General features: G+C 38.8%; 1 protein-coding gene across 6 annotated transcripts in view; it reads right to left on the reverse strand.

Annotated features, from left to right (window-relative positions):
• Positions 1-12,503, reverse strand: part of Lar (tyrosine-protein phosphatase Lar) — a 300,655-nt gene that overhangs the window by 22,870 nt on the left and 265,282 nt on the right. For all 6 annotated transcript variants that reach the window (XM_083034106.1, XM_083034105.1, XM_083034107.1 and 3 more), the window contains one exon: positions 543-653. In XM_083034106.1, the coding sequence (XP_082890232.1) occupies positions 543-653 (111 nt within the window). The remainder of the gene's footprint in view (positions 1-542; positions 654-12,503) is intronic.

The following is a 12,503-nucleotide window of genomic DNA, read 5'->3' on the forward strand; positions in this document are numbered from 1 at the left end:
ACGTCCTAATTGCGTTACATTAATTTTAATTACGAACAGGAAAATGTTTACGTTTATGACATTGGCGTTATTGTGCGACGAGCTCGCGTTGCATTCATTATTTGGTCCACGAAAACATTGTTATTTTTGCGATTTTAAATTCTTTTTTGGTTTTCATTAGAATACCTATTAATTTTTTTTATATCTTATAAAATACCGCTTTAGACAATCTATAATTTTGTGAAGACAGAATTTTATTTTTTACATATACGTGTCGTATGATACAGAAAATTTGAAGAAGTATAAAATATATACATATACATAATAAAATACACTCATGCATTAGAATATGTGGTATATAAAATTTTATAAATAGAATTCTGTCTAGAATTATGTCATGAATTATAGATCGTTTAAAGCAGGTTTTACAACACACAATCTTTCTATAAAAATGAATGAAAGCTTCACATTACTAAATTAGAAAATATATATACGCTTTATAATTAATTAATCTATTATACTGAGATTTGCGGGTGAACATTTATAACAGTTAAATGACTTACCTTTCACATATAACGTGGTTGATTTGGAGTACTCTGTGCCTACGGAATTGTTAGCGACACATTCGTATTTGCCCTGATCGCTTACATCAGACTCGGTAATCTGCAAAGCACCTAAAACATAAATATAAAGAATGCTCTAAGAATCGGATAATTTCGTCCAACATTATCTTCTTAATTATCTTGTTATTCTTAATAATAATTAATATAGTGCGATTAGATTTAGCGCAGGTTTATTATTAAATCAAAAACAATATGAGAAAGAAAGAGAAAGATGTGTGACGTGAAAACGGAACGTTCTTTAACGAACTGCATTCTGAGCTATCTTCATCTTGTGCAATTATTCAGGGCGAAGTATGGAAATACATATGCGGTGAGCTCGACGGAGCCGCGTTTGAGTGGATGTCTGTATTCTCTGCGCCTTTTACTTCATTTTTTCGCCGCTAATAGAGTTTCTACCATGTTCTGCCGAGACGTTGGGTCCGGCAGAAAGAACGGCCGCACCGTGTCACCCTTTCCTCACTCACCCTCCTTTGCTTTTTCCACCCTCACTCGTACATTTCGTTTTCCGGCTCTGGGGTTCGTGCAGGGCTTTCTACAATGCATCAACTCCCTTAGAGCGTGATATCGCGATGATGAACTGGTCGTTGCGAGGCGTGTGATTATCTTCGCCGACACTACCGGTTCGATATAATTCAAGTTTCTCCCCTCCCTGCCCTTATCCTCCGGACCTTCACCCACGCCCTACCTATTCGTAAAATAAACACTGGCGAACACTAGTGGAATCGAGAATGAGGGGCGTAGGACGGAGGGATTGTTGTGCCAGAATCGATCATTCGTTTTTCAACCTTTCTGAACGTTTTATCAACGGTTATAATTAGGGGATGATCGTGAGCGAGATAAGTGACGCCGATAACGCAAATAACGTGGAAGAAATAGCGTTGCGACGCGGCGTTTTTACGGTGTAAGATATCTAGGAAAACATTAACGAAGTATATTATTACGTCTCTCTCTCTCTCTCTATGGCAGAGGTAGGTTGTGCGTATTCGCGATATAGGACGCATCGGAACGAAAATGCGACAACACGTACGAGGGGATTGATTTCTCTCGAAACTCGCGATGTACTCCGGATATATTTTTTTCCCCGGAAGACAAATATCGTACGCGGACCGACGCGTTGTTTCCCTCGCGAGCGAACGAACGAAACATGCGCGGGTGGTCGCTGATAAAGGGTTTCTCCGTTTGGATATTATGGCCTCGGGTAAAACCCGAGCTCACAATTATCGGCGTGACCTGGCGCGGCTGTTAATTTCGCGGGCCGACGAATTTTCGCCGGCTCCCCGATTTCAGAATTCGTTATCCGCTCGAATAGATTCACGTGCCATACGTGGCGGTTTTCAGTAACCGCATTGCGATCATGATTTCGATCTGTTAGAGGAAAAAGACTATAAAGGATGTAACTAGAATGGTTGGAATCTCGTTCTTATTATAAAAAATTTGATTTAATTGATATATAACTATTTTTCAACGACTGACCTCACCTCTCTCGATGATTGATTTTCACAATTTTCTCTCTTCGTTTTTAAATCAAATTTTATTAATTTCTATATCAAACATTTATGATGAAATTAAAAGAATGGCTTCTATATGATCATGTGTTGCGCGAAATTGGATTTATCTTATAATATAAAACTAAATATATAAATATAACGAAAAAAAATTGAGCGCCAGGCCTTAGAAATTTTCGAGCTAGTCCTGGAAAGAAAGGAACTCTAGGATAGAGTTCGGTAAGCTAGACGGAAAAGAAGCAGGAGAGAGAGTAAGGGTCGAGGATAGAAAACACTCCATCACGAGTGGGAAGCGAAGCGAACTGATATCGCGTACGATCGGAAAACGTAATCGTGGCTCATCTACAATTTTCCGTAAGCCGACCAGGAAGGAGTGGGCCTGATCGTATTGTTATCCCGGAATCACGTGCGCATTGTTAGCATACCACCGCGAAAACGTTATGATTGGCGAAAAATATGACGTAAAACGCTCTCTCTTTCGTTTATCCGTCATATTATTAAATGATATATAAAAATATACCAAGGTTTTCGAGATGTACAGTTGTCATTTTGATTAGCTGTTACTTAGATTAAATATTATATAATTAAAATTTATCGCGATGTTGCAGTGTTAATTAATACACTAGATATCTTCTTCCATTAATTTTCTCCTTAATTTGTTAGCTGTTAAATGTCCTTAAATGAAAACGGACGTGTTCTGAATATTCTGACGGGTTTTTGCTCGTTGAAACTTGGTTTCTAACTCTCGTCCTCTAACTAAAAATAATTTCATTCTGGTTAATATCTGGTTAGACTTTGACATGTACATTTCGTGGTTTCAAATTGAAGCTTGAATTATCTTAAAAAAATTGAATTTTTCGTTCTTTTAATTCGGGCATTAATATATAGTTTAATATTTGTTCATGTTTCGGCTATTACTGTTTCTGATAATTCAGGATAGTTGTTGTACTGAATAGATTTAGATAATAGAGAAAATTCCTCCGACAGTGTATCGTTATTAAAATTAATTAACGTCTTTCTCTCTCTCTTTCGCGCTCCATCTTATAGGTTTTATCTTAAAGCTCATTTTTATATCCTATTGCGGTCGGTGTCGTAATTTTTCGCTTTATCGCGTACGTGCAAGATAAAGAACGATACAGAATTTAACAGGAGAACGCGAATTACCATTGGTTTAATAATAACATTTCTATGGCGTAATAGCCGTTTAAAATATTCATAAGGGAATGCAAAAAGGAACGGATGAACAATTAGATCTTGAATGCGAAACACAACGAAAGACGACGATAATCGCGCGGACAGTTTATAAATTTTAAATAATCAACGCACGCGAGAGTGCCACTAAGCACGATCGACACATATGTACATAATGCAAGAGACATAATCGTTACAAATCGCTGATATAATATCCCATGTTCAACTCTTTTCATAATCCCAGTTTACCGTATCGATCGAAAAATCGAAGTCAGGAATATTTTAAATAAGTAAAAAATATTATAGATAGTGCGATATATATCTCTTTATCTCGTAATATTTTTTCGTGAAAAATGATTGATCCGGAACTATAAATTTATGCATACATTAGACTTTTTGCGTTTTTGAAAGTGGGGTAATTTAAGACTTAAAACCATAAATATATCGCTTCAATTTGTAATCATATCTTATCCAAATATGTTGTTTTTTTCAATTTGCCTTACATTACGTTTTAAAAAATAACAGCTCATATATCTCGTTATAAACCGAAAGTATCGTATATTTCTGAAAATCTCTCGCGTTGCTCTTTTACAATATTTTTTGAAGATCGATACAGTGTACATATCTAAATGTCTAAACTTGGCCCTTTTATTTTATGATTCATAAAGGATGCAAGAGACGACATTCGCATCGATTCGAATACAATTTTTAATATCATACATTCCGTATAAAATTACGAAAACTGCTTCTATTTCCATGTTTTATTTGGGCGTCCGGTATAATGTCTTGTTTTTGTTAAATAGTTGTTGCTCGTACATTTTGTTTTTATATTCACGAGGATATGCAACGAGATACGCTGAATAAAAATAATAGGTGAATACCATGGTTCTCTCGCGTCGGGTCGATCAATATTACCAGTACATGACAATTAACGACGTTTACAAACTTTGTACTGCATAACAACGAATTTTTGCCCATGAAAAATGGGCTACAAATTCATCGAGAAATCTGTCATTGATGGCTAAAAGATTCAGATTTACACAAGTGAGCTATGTAGCATTAAATCATCTAATATAATAGCACATTTGTAACTTGCAGCTTTTTAATCGAAGACACGATATATATAAGTTTTGTATCTCAAATCGTTTAAGATTTTTTAATTTAAAATATATTACAACACATTTTATGTTTAATTCGCTCTTGATTATTTATGTTTCTAGAAAAAAGGTATTAAAAAAAATTGAAGTTGTTTTGATATGTGCAACATGTAGAAACATATATAAAATAAAAATATTGAACATGCTACAGTTAAACTGCAAAGATAAACAGGGACGATACAGATATATTTAAGTTGTTTTCCAGCCGATTGATTTAATCCGTGATGAAACTTCGCGATCGATGATGCACCGATCGAGTGAACGAAAAGCGTGATCGAATTTTCCTGCGATTTGGAAAATTGTATTCGTTTCTCCCGTTGGTATAGGTCGCGCAGCGACGACATTTCTCTCGGGCCTCTCCGTAAAGATCCGGGACAACATTGCATATGGATATGCACAATGGCACGCGAGTGTATGCGCAGACGAGAGAACGGTGAACGGTGGTGCTCTTGTTATTTGTATGTGTTTGTCGACCAATATTGAAATATTTTCCTTTATATTTAATATTACGAGAGCAAATGCGCGACACGCACCCCGACTACGCACACGATACAAATACGCGAGATGCTCGCGCATCGTCTCACTCTCGCCTCATCCTCCACTTTCCGGGGATAGCAGCATGCGTCGTGTGGGGTAGAATCGAAGGATGAAGCGCGGGATGAATTCGCCGCACACGGCTCGGCGAATACAGGATTCCATCAGGATAGAATACAAATAGGAAATATGTTTACACTGAAAACATTTCGAAGTGTGCGCTTGTATATATCCCCCGATATATGCGTTCATCGCGCACATTGGCGTTGGCGCGGCAAACGTTGTCGTAGCGAAACTTTTTAATTCCGACGTGTGATATCGAACGTGAAGTTTCGCTTCAATTACGCCGGAGTTAGACACTTGCGTTATTGCGACTTATACTTTTTGATCATTAGAGATGATTCAGGGACTTATCGTAAGTATTTTCGCGATTTTTCTTTTCGTCGAGTTTGATCGAAAACTCACGTCACAAAAAGACTGCAAGCTACATTTTTTTTAGAAACTTTTTTATTAAAAGAAATCGTAGATGTGTTAATTATGAAAACAGAAAATAGAATCATTAAAAATAAGAAGATTAACGTAGAATTATAAAATAATTATAAAAAAAATAGAAAAACAAATTGAAAATTGAAAAAAATTAAATTGAAAGAATATTTTTTTTAAATAAGATGAAATTGTACGCTCTATATGCTCTCTGAAGAAAGAAAAAAAACAAGGAAAGAAGAAAATTTTATTTTCTCAGGCCCCTATGCTCGGCTTAATAAATCTCGTTAAATAGTATAACTATACGTCGTCGTACATTGATGCTGGTTTGCTGGGACCTCGATTGTGTCAAGAGACAGTTTCTAGAGACATAGCTAGATTGTAAATGCGGCCTGTATTCGATCTCAAATCAAAGGCACAGATGGGAAATTACCGTTGAAAGCGACGCGTTGTGCTAATATAAGGACAATCGACGACATTATGCGGGCACGAGTAGATCGCTTTGGACGATCGTCAAGAGAGGTGGAGGATATATACACACATCGGAGGCCTTGCGGAATAACAGCGACGAAATGAGTTTGCGCCAGTTATTTAGGGGTTCGCGCCGAGTTCTCCCCTATTCGGATTAATTAAAGTGGAAAGGCGGCGGTGCTCGCTCGCGCAAGCTTCCTATCGCATGCAATTGCGATTTCTTGGCGCCGTGCCAGCTTTGTTCGAACGTTATTATTCCCGTGATCAGAATCTCGTCGAATATCGTCGTCGCTGCACGACGAGAGTTTGTATCTGGCTTTTTGACGAAGTATCGTTTAAAATAACAAACGTTTTCTCTTTCTTTCTTTCTCTCTCCTCTTTCTTGTATCCGCGTCCCGCGTGTCTTTAGACAACGAAAAACAGCGAAGAGAATCTGATTCTTCCTATATTGGATAACACGTCGCTCTTTTTCCTCCATCCTTCCTTTTTCGCCCATCTCTCTCTCAACCATCGCATTCTTCCCACCGCGAGAGGAGAGTAACTCACTCAAGCTCCCTGCGCGTAGCTGGCATCATAAGTCAACCCCCTGGGTAAAGGGTGGTCTAATGGCCCCGGAGGAGCTTTCCCGGAGAGCCACGGCGGTGGTGGAAAAGACGCCGTCGTTGGGAAAAAAGAGGAGGAGAAGACGCGCCCGACTCGCTATGGCCGAACACGAATGAGAAAAGGGATGAATGGCGGGGTTAAAAGACCGAGACTGAGAAGAAGAGTGTACATCGGAAATTTCAGCATAAGTGTTAAGGCGAGTCGTTCATTCTATCGCGGAGTTTGTTTCGAGCTTTGCACAGCTCACAGCTGTACAAAATTTTGCGAATGTCGACACATGTCCCGCGTATTTCTGCGAGAATCACGTCATTTGCAGGACTCTCGATGACGAGTCGCCCGGTTTAACAACCTGCTAATCATTGGTCGAACTGCGTAACCATGTTAACCAGTGTTAAAATATTAAATATAATGAACCGCAACATGGAGAAATTTGCAAGCGATTGTAATACAGGATGAGTGTCACACTCGCAATGATCCGAGCTCGTAATTGCTACACATTATAAGAAAATAGGACTAATTCCCGTGAATACGGATAGAATTCTTGTTTGCTAAAATCGACATTGTGAAAAACGACAGTAAGCGGAGAGTGTTATCAGGAGGACAACGAACTAAAAAGCAGAAAAATAAAGCGCACGATAAGAATATTACACTCGCGCTCGTTGCATTGTTTGTGTCGAATTTCTTTTCGTTATTAACTCAAAGCAAGTAAAGTAAAAAGAATTTCGCCGAACATATCATCGCGACTTTCACACTAAAAGAACGAATATTTCTCTCGTGTTGTTTCGACGATAAATTGCGAGAATCACGTTACTTTAACATGGCATTACTTTAGACATGATGATTAAAACTGCCGTAATTATGCATGATATAAAATAAAAAAGCTGCATGTTATGGTTAGGTCTGGAAAACATTGGGGGATTAAAAAAGTATGTAACCAGAATATTTCGACCATTAGACGAACTTTGTTATTATCATATGGCATAATGAGGTTTTAGAGGGCTACGTACAGAGAAATTCGAAATATTTTTATCTTGTAGTTATAATTTAAAAAAAAAAATCATATTGCGTTTTAATTTTTTAAAGACTTATAGATGTTCTTATTATTTTCTTTTTCCTTTTTTTACATCTCCCCCCATACAAAAAGAAAAATGTAATTTACATTATAATTTATTTATATGCAATTATCATTATTTATTCTCGTCTTATTATCATGATTAGTTTTATCATAAGTTATCTTAAGAAAACAAAAAAAATCAAAACGTCCGCGATTAGAATTTTAATCTCCTTTTTCTTCTTTTTAATATTTTTTACTTTATTCAATTTCGAAGACGACCCAACAGATCGCAATGTGGTGTCTTTAGTTAGAGCACACTAGTTAGTCACACTACTATATTACGTCGCTTGTTCTGTAGTTCAGTGTTCGTTCATCAAGTTCCGGGAGGCTTTAAACGGGGGGGAATTTTACGAGTGTTGACGAAGCTAAGCGACGTCTCTGCTTTTACCTCGTCTGCGACCCGCGCACCATCACCTTGTTCGCGGCTTTACGAGCGGAGGAGGACTGCAAAATATAATTTAACGATTCGCCGTGTTAAGTTTTGCCCGCGTCGTTGCGCTCCTGCGAACGCGACGTCGCGCGAACGACCGAGAGAAAGAGAGAGAGATTCTTCAAAGGTCGCGCAAGCCGAACCACCGAGACGCTGCTGAGGGTTAAATGAAACGTTAAATTACTTTAACTTATATGCGCGCGTATCTAATTAAATTTGCCCTTGCGAGTTCTCCGAGAGAATGAGCGCGACTTATCGGCTCGTACCTATAGCGTCTATGCTTGATTGTATATGAATCTCTTATTTTCTTGTGAGATTGATTTCTCATCAAGATGTAATAGATTGACATTGATTTTTCCTTAACCACTGCTACACAATTTTCAATAAAATTAAAAAAGTTTGAAAAAAATTATATTTTGTTTGACATCTAAAAAGTTGGCAACTATAATTTTTATGGCTTCTTATAACAGAACTAAAATTCAATATTACTCGTGTTAATTATTCAGAAAAAAAAGAAGATTGATTTTTATCATTATGCATATAATTTATCATTGCACTTTGGGGGAAACTTTAGTTGCATTCATGCGGTTCTTATGCTGATGGTGGAGGTGTTAACACGCGAAGTGCGAAGATCTCGCAGAATTTAATCGTGCGCGGTGAAAATGTGAGAGAATAGTTTCGTAGTCTCAAGCGCTATTCTATAACAAGCAAGGACGCTTTGATATCGTTAATGTACATCGCGGATGTAGCTATTCCCGTAAATTAACGCAAACAATGGTATATGCCGGCGAGTATCTGGAGCGTGCGCGCGCGTACAACAAGCCACACAACCAGAGAGCGCGCAGTGAGTTAAAATTTTAACACTGGCTTAATTCTCGCCGACAACGCGGGGCGAAGCGCCTGGCAAATTTAATCTGCGAGATTTGAATAATACGTATGCACGCGTGCAATTTTCGTATAATTCTATATTTAATTGTTGCGAGAAAACGGATGAACCTAGAGAGAAAAATGCCTATCATCCTCCCTTCGCTATTTTTATAAAACGCTTGCCATCTTCTATCATACTTCCTTGCTGAACGTACGTTTTTCATAAACAAACATTCGCAGTTAATTTCCTCGCGTTTGCGCAAACTGGACAAAATTAATGAATATGTCAAGATGTGCATAGGAAAAATTTTGACAGTTCATTATATATATATATATAAAGCTATTCAAACTTATCATTAAGATTATTGAGCTATTTGATTGCTATGATTAAACCGAAATTTTTAATGGTGATTAGTAGATATATGAATGATTACAGTATGATACAAGTACTACAAATAGAGAATATTAAATCCTCGAAAGAAAATATTCAAAAATATTTAGATAAATTTTTTAATAAAACTGTTTCATAAATGTAACACGTTTTACAAGTGTTCAGGTATCACCGCACAAAAGGTTTAATGTGTAAAACGTAATTTTTTGTTGTAATATTTGTTTTCTTTAATAATAAAATTTTGAAAATAAATTGCGCGTGTATCGAAAAGTTTGTATTTAATTTCGGGAGAAAAAAAGTGATGTATCGAGTGTATAGACGGATAGCGTATGTTATTTTTGGCGTCGCTCTATGTTATTTGGTGACGTCCACTTCTTGTTTCGAGATAAAACATCGCAACGAAAACGATGAAAAATGCTGTCAAGAATGCATCATCAGTCCCCCGAAAATGTGAACGGGCAATCTATCGCGCGGTATCCCGCAATGCGTTAACGGTATCAGTATCGGGGGCGATAGATACGACGACACGTGCGCGCGATTTTCGAGCGAGCTCTCGCTTAACGAGTTTCGAAGACAGGTAAGATTTACGAGAAAAATGCTTGTCAGCGCGGGATGGAATTTATGAAAACTCTCGTTTTTCGCTCCGGCCAAGCTCCGTCAGTGCCCTTCGCGCCCAGTCGGCGGCTCTCGCCGACGTCTTTTCTTTTCGCGCGGCATGCTTCTTCCTTATTTCTCGTCCATCCATTTTCCTCGCGCGAAACTTGGTGCGCCGCTGCATACGGAAAGTACATCGACTCGTGATGTACTTTTTGCGATACATTAAGCCGTATATTTTATGGGACGTGCGTATAACGGCGGTAACATACTCTACGGTCTACGGGAACGCACTATCGACTGGGGGGTGAAAGGAGGAGGACGCGTGTGGGGTAGGAAGGGGTGTTGCGAAGACACGCGAATAACGTTCAGGGCGCGAGCGAGTGACTGATGTGACTCCGGGGGTCACCCCTCACGTAGGCTGAGGTTATCAACCCCTCTCCGTTAAATTATATTTAACTCGATCTTATGGTCGACAATGGCACCGTTATTTCCACTCGATAAAAAGATGCACGATGATAAATAGCGCGGTTCCCCCATTGACAAATTTAATTTACTGGATGCTGGGGATCGCGGTTGAAAACTGACATACGAGAACAAAATTCGCAGTACTATAGTAAATTTGTTTTTATATTGTATCATGCTAAAATGAGAAATTAATACGCAAGAAATTGAATTATAAATATTTTTATATTTTCTTTTATTTAAGTTTTTAAAATTTTCTCTATCATGCCTCATTTTTTTGCTACATCGAACACAATTAGCATAGATAATAATTGTAACTATAAATTGAATGAAATGAATTTCGGAAACTTGGATTCTATATTTTATATTGTCACACTATGTGACCATAATTACGAACCGATATATGTGTTCGAATAGTAACTGTGGTAATAGGCAAACCTTCGGGAGGAAAGGGAAGAGGAGAGGTAGCAAAAACACTAAAAGTACACGCCATTATTCCTCCCATCTAATTACAATAATAATAGCCGCGTAACGTTCCGCCCCTCTCGCTGCCGAATGAATTTACATAAACGCTCGACATACTTCATTATCGCGGCTATCGATCGTGGAAATGACCGTTCGGACGGTGGACTCATTCGAGGACCCTCTCATTCCCGATCATCCCCCCATCCGATTATCCGCTTTTCAGATGGACGAATTTTTACAAATGCACCGCGGACCAGCACGCGCGGATCGAGTTTCCGGTCGGTCGGATACCCGTCTCGCCCATCGTACGAAATTTCCTCAGCACCGTGACGTTTCTTTACGGCAATTTCTAGCAAGATTGCCACGCCGCGCATACATGCCCGTATGCATCGACGCCTCGTTCCTACACGGCCTCGATGCATACGGATGCGCCGAGTAGAGTATGCAAACGTATCCATAATACATAACGCGCACACGCACATACGACGAGGCACATGCAAGTATGCGTGTGTATGTGTGTACGCGTTTCATACACATAGCAGGGCGGCTTCGCTGCATCTAATGTACACTTTTCACGTCGCGGCAAACTGCGGCGAGCACCGTAAAGATAGTCCGGGGAAGTGCACCACCGGTGTTACGTGACGTGCCGCTCGATAATGATACCGCCGTCGTACGATAAAAACAAAGTGAGCGTTATACACACATGCATTCGTACGTACGTACGTATGTATGTATGTATGTACGCGCGCGAAGGTGCAGCCCCCGGTGTAAGCGGCGAAGGTAATGATAATGGGATGCATCGCGCTTTAACGAAAATTCCGGTATATAACGCGCGTTGAAAATTATTCGTTCGCCCTCCCTTATCGCGCACCCGTCGACTTCCTCGGGGAGTATTATTAATATATTTCGCAAGTTTCCGCTCAGCAGCGATGAGCCTTATAGTTTCGTCGAGAATATTTTCCCTCCTCTCAATTAGACTTGGATATTAAGAAAAACATCCGAGGAAAGAAGGAAGAAATTGCGTTGTAAAAGAGGATTTTTTCGTGAAGAAAAGAAGTACGCGATTTTTATACATACATACATACATGTCGAATTTATTCGTAATCGCGCACGAGATATCTTATGGAGTTAAAGTCAGACATATTGGCAGACTGTAATTACTGCGGAGGAGATTGATGTAATATATTCGTCTTTAAATTACATGTAAATTACGGATTTTGAAAGTAGTACGTTCATGTTTGAAAAACATCAGTAGTTGCATCTATTTGTAATCAGACACGAACTAACTGCGCTACTACTGTTTCTGGATTAACAAATAATTGGATGAATTGTGAGCAAGATTTCTTATCGACACGCTAATGGACATTCGTAGTAGATTGTCATGAGGTTATGCTTATAAAAAGATCCTTAACATTTTACTGTTTAAACTGGCTGTGATCGTAGATTAATGTGCGGATCTTTAGAGTAGCGCGCGCTCACGTGTGTCAAACGCGGCAGTAGTCACATCTACGTGCGGTCAGACACGCAACGTGTTTCCGACTGCCGTGTTCTCTCTGAATTCTAAATAACAAAAAGAAACGTAACATCAATAATATTTAAATTGACTTTCTCATTCCGTATGCCTGTTGATC

The sequence above is a fragment of the Prenolepis imparis genome, unplaced genomic scaffold, assembly GCF_030444845.1.
Source record: "Prenolepis imparis isolate NDT839.2.m4 unplaced genomic scaffold, iyPreImpa1.0 SCAF_3, whole genome shotgun sequence".
In the NCBI taxonomy this organism is placed as follows: Eukaryota; Metazoa; Arthropoda; class Insecta; order Hymenoptera; family Formicidae; genus Prenolepis; species Prenolepis imparis.